At 48.5% G+C, this 20,377-nt stretch overlaps 9 protein-coding genes across 9 annotated transcripts; 4 read left to right on the forward strand and 5 right to left on the reverse strand.

The window, feature by feature from the left end:
• Window positions 1-150: 150 nt before the first annotated feature.
• Window positions 151-435, reverse strand: UREG_02365 (uncharacterized protein; the record flags this gene model as incomplete). The annotated part of the gene is made up of 2 exons (XM_002542803.1): window positions 151-285; window positions 361-435. The coding sequence occupies 2 exons, from the start codon at window positions 433-435 to the stop codon at window positions 151-153; spliced, it is 210 nt and encodes a 69-aa protein (XP_002542849.1).
• A 362-nt stretch (window positions 436-797) lies between these two features.
• Window positions 798-2,867, forward strand: UREG_02366 (uncharacterized protein; the record flags this gene model as incomplete). The annotated part of the gene is made up of 4 exons (XM_002542804.1): window positions 798-1,145; window positions 1,318-1,515; window positions 1,572-2,491; window positions 2,579-2,867. The coding sequence occupies 4 exons, from the start codon at window positions 798-800 to the stop codon at window positions 2,865-2,867; spliced, it is 1,755 nt and encodes a 584-aa protein (XP_002542850.1).
• Window positions 2,868-5,088: 2,221 nt separating this feature from the next.
• Window positions 5,089-5,951, reverse strand: UREG_02367 (eukaryotic translation initiation factor 4E-1; the record flags this gene model as incomplete). Its single annotated transcript, XM_002542805.1, has 3 exons — window positions 5,089-5,553; window positions 5,623-5,694; window positions 5,763-5,951. The coding sequence occupies 3 exons, from the start codon at window positions 5,949-5,951 to the stop codon at window positions 5,089-5,091; spliced, it is 726 nt and encodes a 241-aa protein (XP_002542851.1).
• Window positions 5,952-6,614: 663 nt separating this feature from the next.
• On the reverse strand, window positions 6,615-7,395 carry UREG_02368 (uncharacterized protein; the record flags this gene model as incomplete). Its single annotated transcript, XM_002542806.1, has 5 exons — window positions 6,615-6,670; window positions 6,728-7,033; window positions 7,093-7,198; window positions 7,275-7,329; window positions 7,385-7,395. The coding sequence occupies 5 exons, from the start codon at window positions 7,393-7,395 to the stop codon at window positions 6,615-6,617; spliced, it is 534 nt and encodes a 177-aa protein (XP_002542852.1).
• Window positions 7,396-7,768: 373 nt separating this feature from the next.
• Window positions 7,769-9,239, forward strand: UREG_02369 (uncharacterized protein; the record flags this gene model as incomplete). The annotated part of the gene is made up of 3 exons (XM_002542807.1): window positions 7,769-7,967; window positions 8,038-8,367; window positions 8,443-9,239. 3 exons carry the CDS (start codon window positions 7,769-7,771, stop codon window positions 9,237-9,239), a joined length of 1,326 nt encoding a protein of 441 aa, XP_002542853.1.
• A 451-nt stretch (window positions 9,240-9,690) lies between these two features.
• Window positions 9,691-10,677, forward strand: UREG_02370 (40S ribosomal protein S2; the record flags this gene model as incomplete). Its single annotated transcript, XM_002542808.1, has 3 exons — window positions 9,691-9,948; window positions 10,104-10,361; window positions 10,420-10,677. The coding sequence occupies 3 exons, from the start codon at window positions 9,691-9,693 to the stop codon at window positions 10,675-10,677; spliced, it is 774 nt and encodes a 257-aa protein (XP_002542854.1).
• Window positions 10,678-12,203: 1,526 nt separating this feature from the next.
• Window positions 12,204-13,433, forward strand: UREG_02371 (uncharacterized protein; the record flags this gene model as incomplete). Its single annotated transcript, XM_002542809.1, has 2 exons — window positions 12,204-12,757; window positions 12,860-13,433. The coding sequence occupies 2 exons, from the start codon at window positions 12,204-12,206 to the stop codon at window positions 13,431-13,433; spliced, it is 1,128 nt and encodes a 375-aa protein (XP_002542855.1).
• Window positions 13,434-15,337: 1,904 nt separating this feature from the next.
• On the reverse strand, window positions 15,338-16,440 carry UREG_02372 (opsin 1 protein; the record flags this gene model as incomplete). Its single annotated transcript, XM_002542810.1, has 5 exons — window positions 15,338-15,419; window positions 15,479-15,613; window positions 15,674-16,161; window positions 16,223-16,289; window positions 16,343-16,440. The coding sequence occupies 5 exons, from the start codon at window positions 16,438-16,440 to the stop codon at window positions 15,338-15,340; spliced, it is 870 nt and encodes a 289-aa protein (XP_002542856.1).
• Window positions 16,441-17,232: 792 nt separating this feature from the next.
• Window positions 17,233-19,077, reverse strand: UREG_02373 (uncharacterized protein; the record flags this gene model as incomplete). Its single annotated transcript, XM_002542811.1, has 1 exon — window positions 17,233-19,077. One exon carries the CDS (start codon window positions 19,075-19,077, stop codon window positions 17,233-17,235), a length of 1,845 nt encoding a protein of 614 aa, XP_002542857.1.
• Between the last annotated feature and the right edge of the window lie 1,300 nt (window positions 19,078-20,377).

Consider the following 20,377-nt stretch of genomic DNA (forward strand, 5'->3'; position numbering starts at 1 on the left):
CTCGTCCTTAACTGCAACGCATGTATGCCTCCTTCCTGCGCAATCTCATCCTTTAATAAACCATACACCATCCTGTGTCGCGCGGGCTGCGGTTTCGATGCAAATGCGGAGGAGATTATCGTAACGCTGTAGGACATGTCAGCGGGAATTTCATTGAATCCAATGGGATGCGCTGTACTTGAAGTGCGTCTCTTTGGAAGTAACGCCGCGCATTGGCGCATGGTGGGCGTGGAGATGGGAGTCGTTGCGGATGGTGAGGGTGGTGGGGGAGAGAGCGGTTTGTATCTGTAGGGGAAACGAGGTGGTTTGATTTAGCATGGGATCCTATTTCATGTTGAAAACAAAAGTTCTGCGTCGAACCTTTGTTCGGATGATGTCTTCCATGGGCGTGTTTGAAGGCGCTGGGGATACGGAGTCTGCGGGCGGAGCGGACATGCTGGAGACGGAGCGGAGGAGCGACACGCGGTGCTGGCGGAGAAGAGTGAGCGGGCGGAGCATTTGTACCTCGAGAGCGTGGGCGGGACGGGATGTGTGATGTAGGGAGGATAGGAGGATATGGAGCTCTCGGGTGGGATCAAAGGATGAGGTCTGTAACTAGTCAGCTCACACTCGGTTGAATCTCTCCGGGATGGAGCATCATCCATTCCTCCAGAGGAGCTCACCAATAAAACCATAACCGGAACAAAGCAAGCACTTGACTAACTTTACTTTCAGAATGCAAAACGGCAGCATCTTGAGAATATAACTACATAATTACAGCATGGCGTCCGTTCCTCTCTGAACGTTCACGATCAAGCATGATGAACAACCTCCGACACATTGCTTCTCTTCTGGCGGGTTGCCGGAAATGCCAATTGATCCCAACTCGTGGTTTTCCAGCCTTGACCCGTGTTTCGCGCCTTCGTACTCGACGAGAAATCTCGACCGTGCCCGATCTCCCTCTATTCCGAGCTCTGACATTGCACGATCCAAAATCAACGTCAATCGTCCACAGTGCTTCGGGCCGGGCATTTAACTACGGTCGTCTCCTTGGTGATACCCTGCGAGCACAGGACAAGCTATTACGACTGGCAGGGCATAACCTAAAGGCAGGAGATGTCTCTGGTCAACCGGTAGCATTTCTAGCGGAGAACAGCTATGACTACGTGGGTACTGTTTTAACACTACCAGCGATGTCGGGAATATCGATGGCTAACGCTTGGGGATATCCCGTTAATAGTGACCCTACTTTCGATTCTTGCGTCGGATGGCATAGCACTCCCACTCTCACCCGCTTTCCCAGCTGGCGAATTGACATATATATTGGATAATTCTCAGGCTAGGATACTTCTAGCCACCGAGAAATATGCGTCCAAGGCGCAACAGGTTGTTGAAGGTGATTTGGAGAATCCTCCGGTGTTAGGAGTGATTGAGAGAATTGAACATGGGGGTGACTCGGGACTGGAGCCGCAGTTCGGACATCAGCGCCAGCGAGGGGGAATGATGCTTTATACTTCAGGTACAACAAATAGACCGGTATAGTAACTCGCTATGGTGCCTGAAAGGGAGCCTTGAAACTGATTGGGCCTTAGAAAGGAGTTTTACTACCTCATTCCGCTCTTATGGCGCAGATACAATCCTTGGTGGACGCGTGGGAGTATTCTCCAAGGGACCGATTGCTTCATCTCCTTCCGCTGCATCACATCCACGGAACAGTGAACGCGATTTTAGCGCCGCTTCTTGCCGGGTCCTCGATTGAATTTATGTTTCCTTTCAACCCTACTGCCGTCTGGAACAGGTTTGCGTCACCTTTCCTCTCATCTCAACCAAACACTCAGGTCAACGATAAAACGCCAATAACATTTTTCACCGCTGTTCCAACCATTTATACCCGTCTTCTTTCCACCCACGCCAGCCTTCCGTCAGAGACTCAGCAGGCCGCAAAGGTCGCCATATCACCCCAGCATCTCCGTTTAAACATCTCCGGCTCCGCGGCCCTTCCCACGCCCATAAAGTCAGCTTGGACAGAACTTAGTGATGGCAATGTCCTTCTCGAGCGGTACGGGATGACCGAAGTCGGCATGGCTCTAAGCTGCGGTTTAAACCCGCAAGACCGCGTCGATGGAAGTGTAGGGTGGCCGCTACCATCCGTGGACGCTAGACTGGTTGATCCAGACACCAACAGGGTGATCCAACCAGGAGAGGAAGTCGATCAACATGGTCGTGAAAGAGTGGGTGAAATCCAGCTTCGCGGCCCGACGATATTCAAGGAATACTGGCGGAACGAAAAAGCCACAAATGAGGAGTTTGTCTCCGATCCAGACGGGAAGGGGAAATGGTTTAAAACCGGAGACATGGCTATTAGAAGACATGTCCAAGGAACCGGCGAGAGCGCGCAAGTTTGGGCTCGCGGGCCGATGTACTTTATACAGGGACGGAAAAGCGTGGATATCATCAAGACCGGCGGAGAAAAGGTTAGCGCCTTGGAAGTTGAAAGAGAGTTACTTTCTCTGTAAGTACCCTGGCACTTTTTTCTTATTCGAATCCTTCTCATTTTCCCTCCCCGCCGCTTTTCCTTCTTGGCTGACCGACCTGATAGGCCTCAGATCGCGGAAGCCGCAGTCGTCGGCCTCCCATCCCAACAATGGGGTCAGAAAGTCGCAGCCGTCCTCGCCCTTAAACCCGCCTTGTCATCTGACGAAGAAAGCGGCGGTAAGAAGATAAAGAAGTTTAGCGCTCTGGATATGCGACGTGCGTTAAAGGATAAATTGGCGACCTACAAGATCCCACAGGAGATGCGAGTCTTGGAGGGCGGTTTACCGCGAAATGCGATGGGCAAAGTTAATAAGAAAATGCTTGTGAAGCAAGTGTTTGGAGACATGCTATGAGCTTCACTCGCAAATCAGTGTAGGTTGCGACTGGGTTCAGATTTCTGGTTGTAGACCATATATTGCGATATTCACGGCAGCCTGGATCGGATCAATAGAAAATAGAACATGAAGCAGGTATTCTCTGGCAAAGTAACAATAAAAATACAAAGCCTATAGGAGAATCGGCGAAAAACACTCCATGGGAACTTTGAGAAGGAACATTAGAATAGATGCACTATGAAGGGAGCTAGACATAGGGCGAGGCTCCAATATTCACATCGTTAAATAACATAAGATGACCACCCCCCTTCTCGCCCACCCCCCATTTTCACCCATCTTATAGATTTTCAACCCACCCCATTAGAGCTCCATTTCTCAATGAATTTCTACCAGAGTTGCCATTCTATCATACAAGCTTCCATACCAGCCTGAAGAACCTCTGCTGCATCCTTTTTTGCCTGTAAATCAGATTACTGTTGTTGAATATGAAGCTCTAAGACTTTGGCTTCATCCTGAGCCTTCCAAATGGATTCAATATTTGCAAACTGTGTATTAGAATCCAATACTACTCTCTTCTTGACTTTTGACCTCTGTAGACCTTCCAGCTGACTTGTGAGTTTGTGATTTGAGACTTGAAGCAATGCCCACTCTGCATTTGAGCTCTCTAAAGTCTTGCTAATCTTTCTAAAGAATCCCTGCTGTGTTGTAGTAAGAATTCCTTTCTTATTTAACTGCCCCAATGCCTTATAAATATCTTGTGCACTTCAGAGTGTATTTAGCAAGAGATCTTGCCATTTGAAGCTTGATTCAGACAGATTTGGGCTGGGAGATGTAGTAGGATGGATGGACTGTATTTGGGAGGATTCCAGAGCTTTAAAAGAATTATATGAAACTAATTCAGCAGCTTTCCATCCACTCCTAATATTCTTAGTTGTCAGAGCTTGCTTTCTAGCAGACTCATAAGCTGAAACAAAGCAATACTTCTTAACTGGAGCAGCATCATCAAGATAGCTCAGCTCTGAAATATTCTTCCAGTAGTGAGCTTTTATGAATGAAAAAACAGTCAAATCCAAGAGCTGTAAAACATGAAAAGTGTGCAGAGGAAGAAACACCAAATGCACTTGATTTTGCTTGCAAATCCATAGAAATTCAATGAATACATGACTTCCATGACCATCAAGAAGCAGCAGTCTATACTCTTCTTCTGCTGGCTTGATTTCAGACAGAAAAATCTTCTTCAGCCATTGAATTCCAATCTCATTTGAAGTCCAGCCATTCTGAGATGCAGTATAGATCCAATCTGGAACATTTTCTTTAAACCAAGAGGATTGAGGGTGTTTTCCATGAAATATAACAAGAGATTGTGTAAACTGACCAATGGCTGATATAGTCTCTTCAATTGTCACCCACTCACAGCTTTCTGGGATCTTGAGATATGCCTTTTTATTCTCTGCATTTGTGAGGACCTGGGTATTCAAACAAACTCCCAAAGCAATGCCATGCTCATCAAAATTCCATACATTAGGTGTGGTGATTGAGTATTGGGTTTGGGTGTGTTCAAAAAGGTCATAAAACTCTTGAATCATCTCTGGCTGGGAGTTCTCTATCCATTTGGCATCTATTCTTCTTCCCACAACTGATTTCACACATGGATTTCTCTTTATAAACTTTCCAACCCAATCCTTGCCTAGTGGTTCATTATTGCTGTTCATTATGAGTATTTGGATTGCCATTTCTCATACATGGGCATGGGAGGGAGGATATCCTTGAAGATTCTGCTCTAGTATTCATTCAGCTAGGAAATGCTCTTGAGCAGGACTCAATTACTGATGTTGTGCTTGACCTAACTGTGAATTTATACAGCCAGCCATTTGAAACTGTAGGGTGCTTCTTGGGATGCCAAACACATTGGCAACAGCTCTTAAGGATTTATATTGACCAGAATGAAAAGCTTCAATAGCTTCAGTAATAGATTTTTTGCAATTTAAAGTCATATTGATAAATTTGGTTGAAGGTTGGAAGGTTGAATGTTGGATGTTGAGATTTGAAGCAATTTTACAAGTGGGCGAAAACAGGGGGTGGGCGAGAAGGGGGGTGGTCATCTTAACTCATCTGTGGGTAAACTCTGTATCCCATCTGTCATAGCTGTGGTTGACGAAGAGAAGACACCTAAAACCTCCCCAGACATGAATTCTCTCTCCGAACCTTTGTATCCATTGCGTCTCATAAGCTTAATCTTTCAAACCACAAACTTCGCCTTAGCTCTGGTGCTTCCTGCAGTAGCGCTTTCGGTATGGCCAGAAAATTCTAACTGATCTGTATCCTTCAACCTCAGAACCTCCTTGAACCTTCTACCGATTGCTTTCAAAATCTCCTCGCTTTTGTCGACAGTGCGTTTATCAGAAGCCGGTAGAGGCTTTCCAGTGGTTCTTGTCCAGAGACCGATACGGTAGAATCCTTTGCGCACATTGACCACAACACCCATCACTTCGTTATCACCATCGTTTTCGAGAGTCTCACCGATGGCGGCGAGCTGAGAGTGGAGCCAGAGCTCGTCAATAGGAACGCTACGCTTATCTTTGAATTGAAACGACCATTTTCCGCCATGCTTGTTATGTTGATCTTCCCATTCTGGTCGAATACCTTTTTTGAAAAGGTGATAATCCGCTTTCAAACCGAGCTCTGAAGTTGGTGTGATGTTGTTCTACACAAGCAAAATTAGTATACGAGCACAGCAGTTGTTTCATTCGAAGTAGTAATGAGTGCAACTCACGTAGATACCCCAAAACTCTTCAACGGAATTAAATGTTACGACTTCTTTTAGGAGATCATTCCAGTTATCGCCCTATTAATTGAAAAGATCGGGGTCAGCAGTCCGTCATCAGTACTCGTGAAAGGACCTTCAACTCATACCTTGCCACTTGAAGGCTTTGTAAACCATAGTGTCCACTCGTTCATCAGAGGATGCTTCACGTTGAAATTGTTTGGGTCATGGAAAACTGTGACCTCTTCATCGCCTTTTAGCCCAGCTTCCGCACCATTTGGGGGTGTGTTCTCGTCTGGTACGGGAGCGACGACATTTCCTGCAACTGCTGCGGCCATTTTGAAAGCTGGTATCAGATTTTCGACCGAGTATATAGGGAAAAGGTATATCTGTCGATGCGCAAGTGGGATGGAAGAGTCTAGCGCACGTTAAATGAGGACTCGGAAGAGTGAATCGAGGTCGAGGGGGTCAGTGTTGCTTTTGAAGTGTTCGAGAGGAGGCGGGAAGGCTCGATGCGAAATGCTTGCCACTTCGCGGATTCGTTATCACTGGAGTAGCAAAATTATAAAAATGAAGACAAAGTGAGAGAGCTCTGCTCCAGGCAGAAGGTAAACGGGGTATTAGAAGGTTTGCTATTTCCTTTGAGGCGTGCGCAGCTGAGAGTTGCCGAGCGATGATTTTTTCCGTGCTGTTTGGAGAGTCTGGACGGTGAGATGGCATGTTTGCCGTGTTTGACTGCTTATATAATTACAAAGTTCTACAAAGCATTCCGCTCAAAGAAAGAAAATTGATCGGAATATTGAAAAAAAAAAAGACCACCGTTCTATTATAATAATACATTCTGCAGTGTATAGTGTAGCCAGCAATTGATCTATATCTGGGGTATCGAGCTGTGTATCCCATTTTGTAACAGACCTCCACCCAGGTAAAATCTATCCTCACGGTTTTATGAACGACATTAAGAAGGGAATTATCCGATCCCCGTGTTGTTTGAATGACTTTCAAATCATTTCTGGCTGCTTCTTGCTGTTGATGAGGCTGAGAATGCAATTCCATCCTGTCAAACGAAATTAGAATCAAGATATAAACCAACAAGACATAAATGAGAACTCACCCAAGCTCACAACGTTGACAACCAATACTCGATGTTCGAGTGGCACGAGCGAAAAGTTTGCAGCTTGTACCCATGGCCATAACATCAGGTTCGCTTTGTACGCCGGCAAGAAGCTAGTTCGGAGCTTCTCGATAGGGTCGTTACCTTCCATCACAGACATCGAGGAGAGGAAGGCGAAGAGGTGCGTCGGAGTGAACAGGAGCTGATCGCTGCACACTCTGGCAACTAATGTGAGTGTGCGATTTTTGAGAGCTACGTTTCGTGCAAGGAATTTGTACCAAGTCGCGGCAGCAGGGCCAAATATGGCTAAAGAGATCAATCAGCGTCTGACCAAGGGCGTTTCAAAGGCAGGGCACGAAACATACCGCCGCCATAGAGTGCCATTCGACCCGTTCGGGCATAGTTATGGTTCTCAATGCCGACTCGGTCGACGAGTTGCTGTGCTAAGACATCTCCGGCGCCGAAGAGGACCTGTATCATCCACCACGGCAAAGTTAGCGGTAATCGTACACTCCTTATCAACGGCGTGACAAGAGCACGGACTCACCGCGCTTCCAATACTTTGTGTGAGCAACGGATTCCGGGCCAGTCGAGCTTGGTACCTGAATAGCACGTGAAGTTAGCAGGACACCGAATCTGACTCGCAAACGGGCTTACCAGCGTAGCATTGTCGACGATTGGCTTCAAGAAAATCGCTACTGAACCGAAAGGACTTGATCGGGCATTGTTGCAAAGCCTGCAAGTCCAGCACTCTCACTCTCTTTGTGTCCAGCGACCCGCAAAATCAGCTTCACCAGCTCGACGATCAGATGATGTGCCAAGGACCCTAGTAACTAACTAGTGGTGCTACGGGTAAAACCTTCCGCCTTGTCATTCTCAAGCTTATCAAAAGGAATAATCTGCTAGATCTAGCATGCTACAAGAATTCAGCGTAGTAGTATACGGGGTATCGAAGGACACAAAAGAGCAAATATAAACTGGTTATGCATCGCTCTTCTCCCATTAGTCACATAATTAATCCACACATATTGAACCAGCAGCATGTTTTTGCGATTCCGCAGAATCATACCAGCGGTCCTCAAACCAACCTGCCGACACACGCGGCTCCAACATAGAAGTATGGCAACACGCATGGAGCCTAGCAAAGTCAGGTACGGATTTGTGGAAGAAGTTGAGCGCTTGGATTATTATGTTCGCGGAGGCTACCATCCTGTCATGATTGGCGATGAATTCTGTGCAGGTCAATATGTTATTGTTCATAAACTTGGATTCGGGCGTTCTGCTACAACCTGGCTGGCAGAGGACAAAAGGGCCAAGGCGAAGACAACTTGTTGCGCTCAAGATCTCCACAGCTGGATCAGTTGGCCGAACCCATGAGATGCAGACTCTTTCACAGCTAGCTAGAGCTGAATCTAGGCTCCCTGGAAAGGCTATTGTACAGAACCTGCTCGATTCTTTCACATTCTCTGGGCCCAATGGTACTCATCAGTGTTTGGTCACAGATGCCGCCAGAACGAGTATTCATGAAGCCAAGGAGGCTCCATACCATCGACTCCTTCAACTCCCGGCTGCTCAAGCCATAACATCACAACTTATACTTGGCCTGCAATTTATCCATTCTCAAGGCATTGTTCACGGTGGTATGTTAGGAAACTTACAACCCCTTTTTCATTGCTCAATTCAGACTGCAGATTTCAATCTAAACATAGCTTTAGATCTTCACCTTGCAAATATTCTCCTTCGGTTGCCACCTGATATGCAAGGCATGACTCTTGAGCAGCTGCGTGATAGAACTGGGGAACCAGCAAAAGAGCAGGTTGTTTGTGAAGATGGTGCCCTGCTTGACCATGGAGTCCCTTTGGAGGTCATTGTTCCTCTGTGGCTTGGAATTGATAGTGACAAGATTTTCCTGGTGGATTCTGCCATAATGATTGCAGATTTTGGAGAAGCATTTGATCCTCGAGTCACACCACAGTTTGCTGCTCATACACCACCTTTACTTGCACCATCAGAATCTTGCTTTGCAGAGCCAGGAGAATTGGATGAGTCTCTTTCTTTCTCAGCAGATATATGGACACTTGCATGCACTATCTGGGATATTTTTGGATCCAGGCCCCCTTTTGAAGCCTTCCCTGTCACCTTGGATGAGGTCACAATTGAGCATGTGGAGATGCTGGGTAAACTCCCTGATCGCTGGTGGAGGAAGTGGGCAGAAAGAAGAAACTGGTTTGATGAAGATGGACAGAAGAATGTGAAAGAGAGTCTCTGTCAGTGGTACAGTAACAGCTCCAGGGACTGGGACCAGCGATTCAGAGACTATATACAGCACCCACGGCAGAGGAGGAAGTTTGACTTTTCAGAGGAGAAAGCATTCTGTGACATGATAAAGTCGATGTTGGTCCTTGAACCAAGCAAAAGGGCCACAATCGATGAAGTGGTGAGATGCGAATGGATGCTGAGGTGGGACCTGCCAGAGCTGCAGAGAATGGATGCAATGCTAAAGAGCTCTTGAGCTGCTGTTTGGCCTTGAGACGCATTCTTGAATGTGGTTTATTCGGACGTAAACCACGGCCAGCAATCATACGCAATCAGCTCCTCTTTCGTAGGGCCAACCAGTCCCAAGAACGTATCGACGATAAAGTCTTTGAAGGCGCTTGAAGAGATGTTGTAGAAGTTAGAACTGGCTGATCAAAACCGCGCGGTCGACTCGTATTGCCACGGATGATATCCTCTTTCGACCAGAAAGTAGGGCTTAGGTCTTCGACGATAGGGTTTCCCGGTCACCTCGCTTAGCCGCATCTTACATAATCCACCACCAACCGCTGCCATCGCCGAACTTGCAGCCAATTTTGGATTTGAAGGTCGAAACGACGACGAGCACCAATTCAGCCGACCGTTCGACCACCAAGCGTTTCCTTTCGATCTCCCCGTCCTTCTCCATACATCAATCTCCATAATCGAATATGGCTGACGCTCCCCGTGGTGGTGCTGCCCGTGGAGGCTTTGGTTCGCGCGGCGACCGTGGACGTGGCCGTGGTCGTCGTGGACGCCGTGGACCCAAGAGCGAGGAGAAGGAGTGGCAGCCCGTCACCAAGCTCGGTCGTCTCGTGAAGGCCGGAAAGATCACCAGCATGGAACAGATCTATTTGCACAGCTTGCCCATCAAGGAATACCAGATTGTTGATTTCTTCTTGCCCAAGCTGAAGGATGAGGTTATGAAGGTACACACGCCAGTCTACAAGTTTGACTTTTCGCGATGGGGCTGTTTTTGGATTATCTATGTGGTTTTTGAAGACATGGGAAGAATGGGATATTTTGATGGAGCGGAATGAATTTACATTGAACCGGTGCTAATTCCTGATGCTTCGCGACTTAGATTAAACCCGTCCAGAAGCAAACCCGTGCCGGTCAGCGTACCCGTTTCAAGGCCATTGTTGTTATCGGAGATTCTGAGGGCCACGTCGGTCTCGGCATCAAAACATCCAAGGAAGTCGCAACTGCTATCCGCGCTGCTATCATCATCGCCAAGCTCAGCGTTCTTCCTGTCCGCAGAGGTTACTGGGGCACCAACCTCGGTGATCCACACTCGCTGCCAACCAAGGAGAGTGGAAAGTGCGGTTCCGTCACTGTTCGAGTACGTATTGCGATTTCCGCGTTGTGTTGGGAATCAAGGAGTGCTAATCTGTCAATAGTTGATTCCTGCTCCCCGTGGTACTGGTCTCGTCGCTTCTCCCGCCGTCAAGCGTCTTTTACAATTGGCTGGTGTCCAGGATATCTACACATCATCTTCCGGATCCACCAAGACACTTGAAAACACCCTGAAGGCTACCTTCGTCGCTGTTGCCAACACATACGGCTTCCTGACACCTAACCTGTGGAAGGAGACTAAGTTGGTTAGAAGTCCACTTGAAGAATTCGGCGATGTTCTTCGGGAGGGAAAGAGATATTAAAAAGGTTATGTTTATTTTAATTCTGTCTCTTTTTCTGCCATGTCCTCTCTCTAGCTAGGTTGAAAGGAGTCTGCGCAAATGAGAAATGATTCAAAATGCAAGACGGTTTAAGTCGGCATCCCTGATTTTCAACTCTTATGGTCCCGAAGTTAGTGTGAATATCGAATCCGTGAGCCGAGATGAATCGGAGTTTGGTTGAGGGCTATCTGCCACTCTGCGCAATTTCGCAGCCTTCAATGTAGATGGCGTCTAAGTGTTTGGCATGGCTCTTCGACGTCAAATCAGATCAGTTCGCCCCTTTATTGCTCTGAAAACTAAACAACCTTCCTTTCAATTCCACCCCCCAAAAAGTAAACTGGCAAAGGGGGATTTTTTTGCTTTAAACGGGTCAATGCAAAAGGGCCGCCACTCCATAAATGACACTTCATGCAGCCTTATCTCAGGCTCCAATACTCAGCTCCCGGGGCCTTCTCCCGGGGCCCTCCATCAACCTGTCAAGAACGCCCATGTAATTGGGGCGGCCGGAGCGGGTAACAGGGTAGAAACTCCGTACTCGGGGTGGCCAAACAAACCGCCCCCAAAAAAAATGCAATTGATGACCCCTCGGCGCGCTCTACGCATGGAAGATTCTTTTACATTAAATGCTTATTTTTAGAGGATTCGGGGTACCATTGGGGGGAAGGGAACGGATGCCATTCAGAGGATTGTTGCATTTTGAAACAAGCGGACTTGCAGGGCGTATCTGCAAGGGGCGCATTGTACAGGAAAGAAAGACTCTACAAAGAAGAGATTGTCACAACAGCTAACAATCAAGCCCAAAGCTTTCATATAGACCATAGATTCTCCGCAGTAGACCCCCCCAAGCATTGGAGTCCTAGATTCCTTTAGCTTATCAGTCCTACACCATTCTGTTAATAGCCTGGGATACCTCTAACTAGCAAGTGATGGATTGAAGGATGGGAGATCCGCAAACAAGCCCATGACAGTCATACACCCAAGAAGAGGTGAAATATCCCATACAACCTGCACAGCTATCACAGGTAATAACACGCGTGTCGAACCAGCTTTGTCCCTGGCAGCACAACAAACAACTCTTGCTCTTCATGGAATGCTATCATCACAACAGCCCGCTTCTCCCTCCTTCGCGGCGACGACCTCATATCCTGCAAATCACAACAGAATAACAGGCCTAGTGTGAGTCAAACGGGCCAAACGCAAAGTGACGCCGAGAGCTGGATAAGAAAAAGATGCCTTGCCATGGAGGCAAAGCTTCCTTTCTTCAGTGTTCCAGGGCACTGGACAGTGATGGCGAGATAAACAGCACCTCTGAGAAACAGTCAGGTGAGCTTCAATAACAAGCAGTCCAACATCACAAAATAGCGTCAGGAACCCTCAAGCTGATATAAATGCCAGAAAAGCTCAGCAGATCGTCTACTCCGTTCCCTAGTCGCCCAGTGTCGTCAGCTACTTCTGTATCAATTTCAGACGCGTTACGCCGAAGCATTTTCAAGAAGCGTCCTTTCAGCATGAGCGACAGTCCACGCTTCTCTCTACGCTTTAATAGCGCAGAGATTAGTCGAGTCTTCGACTTTGGGCGAAACACGCGCACCCGTACCGTGTCGATTGGCAGCAGCAGCTACAATCTCCTGCAGGCCGAAACGAACGAAAGCAGGGAACTGTTCCGCGACGACACGCGCTATGCCGATGGATCAGCTAAGCCGATCATGTCCTTCCGCGGAGGCACGTCATGGCGCCATTTGGACACCGAACGCGAGTCGCTTTCCCTCGACCTGTTCTGGTCAAGCCATAAGGAGAACCCATTCCGCCCAGACATCATGCCGATGATGGAGCTCGCGCCACTTTGCAACTTCCGTAATCTGCGCAGCCTTAAGCTGACTGGAATGCTTCAGTCTTATCAGCTCCTCATCTGGCAGACAGTGTGGCTCAGTCATGGTTTGGAAGAGTTGCATTTGGAGATGGCACTGGAGCCGTGTATCCGCCACACATTCTGTGGAAGCTGGCCAAAGATCAGGGGAAAGTGGTTTCCACGAACTGCAGTTACAGCTCGGGGCCTCTATTAGTAAGTGGAGAATGAAAGAAATAGAAAAAAGGGGAGCTGGCGACGGGCAGCTCCCTTTAGTGAATAGGGTCAGAATGACTAACTACTCGCTACAATCAACAGTGGCAAGAATGGACGAGGTGAATTGCAGCGCCGCGTTGGATTTGGAGAATACCTCGACAAGCATGCAATTGGAAACGCAAAGGAAGCGGCCGCAGCCGTGGGCGCTACCCCGGACAAACTCCCAGTTGTCAAGTTAACGCTGATGGGCTTTGTGGTTGATTCAGACCCATTCTTTCTCTGGTTCAACCCCCACCGCCTCCGCAGCATCGAGTTCAAGGACCACTGCGTCGACGCCGGGTTTGCTCTCCCGGTCCAAATGAGCGAGCACGTCGTTGTGTCCTGGCCGCGGCAGGACAATCCTGGAGAGCCAATGTGGGCACGACGAGTCACGCCTGGAGAGATCCAACTGATCGATCGGAAAAGGACTGCCAACAAGGGAGACAAGGGCAAGGAAAAGGCCGGTGCAGACGAGCAGGCGGCGTCGAAGCCAGGACAGGGCAAAAGAAGCGGCAAAGCAACCGTCAGCCAGCCGGAAGATGCGCCGTCGGGACAGCCTGCTCGTCGCTCAGGAGGAGGAGGATTGCTGCACATCGGCGGGCGTCGCTTTCTCCGGAAGAAGAAAAACACCGACTGAGAGCTGACTAAGCAAGAGGTGTTGAACGGACGACATGCTTCACACTGTCAATGGTTGATTCTGCTGTGCATGCGTGATGTGGGTGAATTCCAAGGCGAATATGTATTATACTGCTCTCGACATTGTCTGTACATAAATTGCTTTAGTGCATCTGCTACAAGTTGGGAATGGAGCTGTGCCACGGTCATTTAGGCCCGTGATATCAGCCGAAAACGCGCGACCAACCGAGATGTGAAACTTGCGCTTATATTGCGGGTACTCTGCCATTCAATTATTGAAGCAAAGAGAAATTCAATCTCTGTGTTCTGAAGGGCAGCGGTGGTGGCAGCACAGCAATCCATGATCACCAGTACCTCCCTACCAAATTGTTTCGAGATGGATTGAATATCAGTCCAATTTACCCTGGGCGCGTTTGGTACTCGAGACCTACTACTGATTTATTATTTAGATTCATCGTTTGACCACCGGAGTGCCAGGACATGGACTTCCTTGCTGTGGGCTGGGCGCGCCTAACAGCATCATTATCCTAGCGATAACGACTCTAAAATCATGATTCCTCCCTCAGGATGCCGGAGTCCGTATTGAACATGTGCGGAAGGCGCAAATGAGGGAGGAGGGATTGTTTCTTTGCACTGCGCGCTCATACGCGGTATCGCGACGGTGTTGCGGAGCGTGGCCAGGAGGCGAAACTGGGGGAATATAATTCATTCTGCTCAAAGTATTGATTCTTGAGCATTCTAATACTTTGTAGCTTCCAGAACAGGAATGGGGACCCGTTATCGAATCACTATAGGTTGTTATTTGGAGATTTGCCTTGCAACTGGAAGTGCGACTGTCTCCATATATCAAAATAGAAAATGCCCCAGCGATCAGACATATAGACTAACAAAAGTCGAAACAAGAGCCTCCGGGTAAAAGGACGCGTGTTTTCCAACCACAATGGGTTGCTGGCTTGCTTTGCAAGTTGCCTGAAATTTATGTAATCTCTTGAGATTCCATGTATACTCTGATATTGAAATGATCTCTAAACAATGTGATAGATGTAATGTTACTCCCTCAATAACTAAATCTGTTTATTGGAGAATACAGTGGTCGATAACAGGTAGATAGTCGACACCGAATCAAGGACCGGAAGTCGATAGTTGGAATGAGCGGATCGATTGTATAGGGTTAGAATACTAAAGTTCGAAGGCGATCTGGAGTCAGGTGAATAGTTGTTGGAACGAAAGTCAGGGAGGAGTCAATCGGAATAAGAAAGCGTTTGATTCATTAGGATCAAGAGACGTCCGCCCTTTCTGCTCAGCTAGTTTAGATAGATGCTTAGCCTAGCATTTTGTTGTTGATTAACTGCGGATGGAATCCTCCAGCTTGCGTCTTTTAATATGAAGCTGGAGAAGGGTCAAATTGAGCTTATCACCGCTGAAAACGAGCTGTTATTATCCCCATATAGTTAGAAGCGAGGTTGTCCATTGATAAACTGTATCATGACCTTGGAAAGCAGATTCAATTGAGATCAGTGGGATTAGTTTTAGCCCTGGGAACTCCTAGCGACCCTGATTATCAAATAGGCAATTTGATCGCAAGCAATCCGCCACGATGTCCGACATATTAAGACGGTAAACCAGAATCCTTACCATATAACCGCCGACAATTTGACAAAGAAAAAATCCCAATCACATAGAAACCCAGTTAAAGCATAATTGTACATCGAAAGCCTCATACACCGAGAACGTGGTTTTGCATCAAATTATCACTTCAGGATGGGCAAGTTTTGCCTTACCGGGGCAATTTATATCAACATGCCGACTTCAAGGTTGGCAAACGGCGTGGTATTGTGGTGGCTTGGGCCTGGCCTTGACATTTGACTGGCTGATCTAGGCCTCATGTATAAAACGTCGAATCAACTACGCTCCTTCGTTATCACCAACTCTAATGGCTCCTTCGTTGCCAATTCCGTTGGACCAGAATCCATCGATGTTGAGGGTACTGTGCATAAAGTAAGCCGGTCATATTCGTTCAAAGGCTGGTGGAAACTTGGGACCTACATGGATTGCATGCTATCGTGGGAAACGAGGAGCCAGTACCCGAATACGCCCTGGGACAAGACGTCAAGGATGGCATAGATGATGATTTCGGCATCAACGCTCATCCGGCGTGTGTTGGAAGAAGCAGCCCAGATGCTGTGAACATGTCAGTTTCGTTGTCGCCATTACTATTCTCGTGCAAGATAAGTGACTTACATCGGATAAATCAGGAGAAGAACGAGGAAATACCCCGCGATCGAAGAGTAGAACGCCCTGGTCTGGTTGTCCTTGGCCAATGTTGCCCTGCGTCCGTGGAATCCTGTATGATACAAAATGGTGAGGTACGACAAACACGAGATCGTAAACCAGGCCCATCTCGTTCCTCCGTGTCCGCCAAAGACGCTGATCAGCCCGGTGACGAACATGATGATATTGGCGGCAACGGAAATGAGAAGACTAGCTCCGTTTAATCCCGCGAGCAGGGCCAAGTTGACGAGGATGAGGGAAAACGAGAGACCCCAGTTAAGCCAACGGACCCAGAAGACCTGGCGGAAAACCTGTTCCACGGTGTCAGGTGCCTTGTCGTGGTGATGACGGATGGTAACGAGGTTATAGCCAATTCCCTCTCCGGTAGCCATGGCAAAATAGGCGAGGAAGGAGATGGTCGTTATGAGTGATGTGAGGACATGGAAAAGTCGTTTTTGCTAGGAGTTATCACCGTCTGTTAGCATATGAACTTGTCGAATACCAGATTTCTTCACTCACCACTACTACTCTGGCGCCTAGGATATAGAAGATCAGAGATGAAACAAGCATTAGGATCGTAACCACCCTAGAATCAATTAGTCCTGAACCCTCAGCTCTGTTATCATCTGCTAAACTTACCATAAGCATCGCTTTCCATTGCCCCCAAGCTCCTGAAAGACAGGAGGATGCCCAATGGGCGGAATATGCGGCTTATCCATCATCTCCGGTACATTCATGATGCCGTTTTTATTCAAAAGTAAGGCCCAATTGCTTCAAAATAGATTTCACAAACAAAACAATCGCGAATCGTCCCAGTATGTCGATGTTCTGTCTTTCTCAAGCAACCACTCCGTAGTCACCAGCGGCAAATCCAGATGAGACACCTGCCCGTCCATATATAATCATACTCTAAACCAGGCGGATGGCGACAGCCTCCCCGGTCCAACCCAGCCAGGCTTAAACCATTCCCCGCTACTGCTCGCACAGGATCAAGCCGGCATCTTGTTGCACCCACGGCCAACGCCGCCCCCCAGGCCAGCACGTCGTCATCGGTTTGCCAACTCGCATGGTGTCATCCAATCGGGCGCAACGGAGTACGGCGGTAGGCTCTCGAGAAACCTTGGAATTGTTGGAACTTGAGTTTGTTCGCGGGGGGTGAAGAAACGAGGGCGAAGGGAAAGGAAGGCAGTGACAACGTTGGAAAAACGGCCGGGTCGACAGGGCTTGGCTGACGGAGGAGGCTTGCCGGGCTGTTGTCCTCCCGATCACGACGCAACGCCGACTGAAGGTTGATCTGGATGGCGGGTGATTGACGAGTTAATGGCTGAGCTGAGAATTGACGATCGTGATGCTGTCGGAGTGGTCTCGAAGGTTGGACCATCCGAAGCTGTTGCTTGTATTCAGTTGTAAAAGAAGAGGTGAAATATGCTTCAATATGCCAAACAACTGCTCCCCCGATCTAAAATTACATATTTATAGTACAAGAACCTCAAGATGAACTGCTGCTAGATTCTGAGCCCGCAGAGGACTCATTGCCCACTGTCGGGTAGGTCACTGACAACGTCTTCACATCTCTGACACAGCGCGTCTGCCGCCATGTTCTCTTCAGCAACGAGATACCTCCAGCATCTTGCACACTTTCCTTCAATGGGAGTGTATATCCATGCCTTGCCCATTTCGCCACTGGGCAACTTAAACTCGCCCTCGTAACTCCACTCCGCGTTTTCGATCTCTCGAGGCGCTTCGTGACTCCCATCCCCCGAAGTAACAGAAGACACCACGAACACATCGGCCAATTCATCAGTGCCAAATTCCTGGAACGGGTTGACGGAGCCAGGGACGTTCAGATGGACATATGATTGAAGAGAAGAGCCCATTTGCTTTTTAACTCGGGCCGTTTCTTGCAGCAACTTCACGACCGCGTTGGCAGCCATCAGCGCTGGATATCCCTTCTCCAAGATTGGATTCTCCCATTCCGGGTTTGGAGGAACCGTGACGCGATGGAAAGGATGCTGCATATTGGACTTGACGATGTCGGGGCAGTGTTCCCACGACTCCTCAACGAGTAGTGGGACGAACGGGCCTAGAATACTTTGGATATGGGAATAGATGTGGAAGAGAGTGGTTTGGGCAGCTCTTCTGCTTAATCCGCCAGCTGAGTCTGCATACAATCGATCCTTGATCGATTCTATGTAGAATGCAGAAAAATCGGCGTTGGCCCATCGGTTGATTGCAGTAACAGCTTTGAAAAACTCCAGGTTTTCGAATGCTTCCTGGCAGGTGAGGACAAGTGATCGCAGTTGCGACAACGCAATTTTGTCGGTTGCCCGAAGCGATTCATAAGGGACCTGGCTCTTTGGATCAAAGTCTTGAAGGGCCCCAAGGATGAGTTTGAATGTGACGCGATATTTGTGAAGACTGCCGTTGGTGGCTTTGAGAATCTGCTTCCCAATGGCCACGTCCTTTGTATAGTCGCTTCCAGCAACCCAGAGGCGCAACGCATCTGGTCCCAGAGCATCATAGACGGGCGCAGTTGGCTCCCCTTTTGAACCCTTGGTTTTTTTGATTTTCAAAGGAGGGAGAAGTGTGCCATTCATAATCTCGTGCGGATGGATTATGTTTCCAATCGACTTGCTCATTTTGCGACCAGATTGGTCGAGTGTAAATCCGTGCGTGACAAGAGTTTTGAACGGCGCTCTGAAAATGCCGTTTGAACTCTTTGCAAGTTGATTCGCGATACAGGTTAGCAGGCTTGATTGGAACCACCCACGATGTTGATCTGTTCCCTCAAGATACACATCGGATCTAATAGAACCAAAGCCGTCTTTGCCTTTCATCCGTGTCCAGCTAGTTCCACTATCGAACCACACGTCCATAGTATCAGTCCCTCGGACGTACCCTGGTCCGGCAGCATCGCGAAGAGACGGCGGTATCCATGTATTATCGTCCGCAGCATCTGTCCACCAGGCATCAATTCCTCGATCTTTAATGACGTTCATAATGTGAGTAACACTTTCTCTCGTTAGGACAGCTTCACCAGTTCCCTGGTGGTAAAGCGCAGGAATCGGGACTCCCCAGGCTCGCTGCCTGGAAATGCACCATTCGCTTCTGTTTTTGATAAAAGCTTCCAGTCTAGCCTTACCGGATGGAGGCACAAAACGAACGGTTTGTAAGGCGCCAACAGCTTGCTGGCGGATGTCACCTACATCGGCGAACCATTGTTCCGTCGCGCGGATGATAATTGGGAGCTTAGACCGCCAATCATATGGGTATTTGTGCTTGTATCTATGCTTGTGAAGCAGATGGCCTTCTTCAACCAGATGTTTTATAACGCTCCTATTACCTTCATCCAGGACATGCTTACCACTGAGCATAGACGGATTGGCAGGCATGGCAGCATCGGTAAACCGGCCTTCCCCGTCTACAGGGGCCGACGCATTTAGGCCATGTTCCAAACAAACCTCGTAATCCTCCATGCCGTGGCCCGGGGCACAGTGGACCAAACCGGAGCCGGATTCATCGGTGACGAAGTCGGCTGCGATCACTGGCTGGGTGGCCGCGTCTGCCCCTTTGAAAAGCGGTTGATACGTAGTTGAGAGCAAGTCGTTGCCTGAAATAGAGAAGAGCACTTCGAGGCTATCTTGGAGCAGCGATTCAACATACTCACGGCGGGAATTTGCGATTAAAATCTTCCCATGGTTCCTAGATTGTACGACCACGTAGCTAAGATCTCGGCTGACAGCGATTGCCGCGTTCGCTGGGAGTGTCCATGGCGTCGTCGTCCAAATAACGGCATATACCTCATGTCCAGCGATGGAAGGGTGCTCCTTTATTTTCCCTGGCAAGTCCGCCAGCAGAAACTTGACCAGAGCAGCATGGGACACATGGTCATCTCGATATTCCAGCTCCGCTTCAGCTAGTGCTGTACCCGTCGAAGGAGACCAGTAAACAGGTTTATACCTGCGATATATCAATCCCTTGTCCACCATCTCGAGAAACACTTCCAACTGCCTCATTTCGAAATCCTTGTCCATGGTCTTCCAGTGGTTGGCCCAATCAGCCATCACACCCCACTGCCGAAAGCCATTCATCTGCTTCACTACCGTCTCTTCTGCTAACTGTCGCGCAGCTTTTCGAACGGCAACTGGGCCCAAATCATTTCCCAGCCCCTTTTTCGCATTCAGCGCTTTCAGTTCAATTGGCAATCCATGACAATCCCAACCCGGAACGTATTCCACCCGTTTCCCCTTTGCCAGCTGCAGTCGGCATATTATATCCTTCAAAATCTTATTCAGCGCATGTCCGACGTGTAAATCGCCGTTTGCATAGGGCGGGCCATCGTGTAAGACGAATTGGGAGGTGGAATCGGCAGGTCGATGGCGACGCTGCCAGGCGTAGAGGTCATCGGTGCATCGTTGGAGGTATTTCGCCTGTTCGGCAGCCGCAATGCGGGCTGGAAATGTTGATTTGGGAAGCTTGAGCGTCGATGACCAAGATCGAGCGAGAGATCGCGACAGGTCAGGCATGCTCCCTCCAAACTGTCAATTGCTGCTTGAATCGAAGCTTCTGAGAGAAAAGTTTGGTCGATTTGCACCCGCTGTGAAATGAATACGGACCGGTACCAATTATACCAATTTACAGCTAATGGGCGCAGTGATATTCTGTATTATACTG

The sequence above is a fragment of the Uncinocarpus reesii genome, genomic scaffold, assembly GCF_000003515.1.
Source record: "Uncinocarpus reesii 1704 scaffold_1 genomic scaffold, whole genome shotgun sequence".
Classification (NCBI taxonomy): Eukaryota; Fungi; Ascomycota; class Eurotiomycetes; order Onygenales; family Onygenaceae; genus Uncinocarpus; species Uncinocarpus reesii.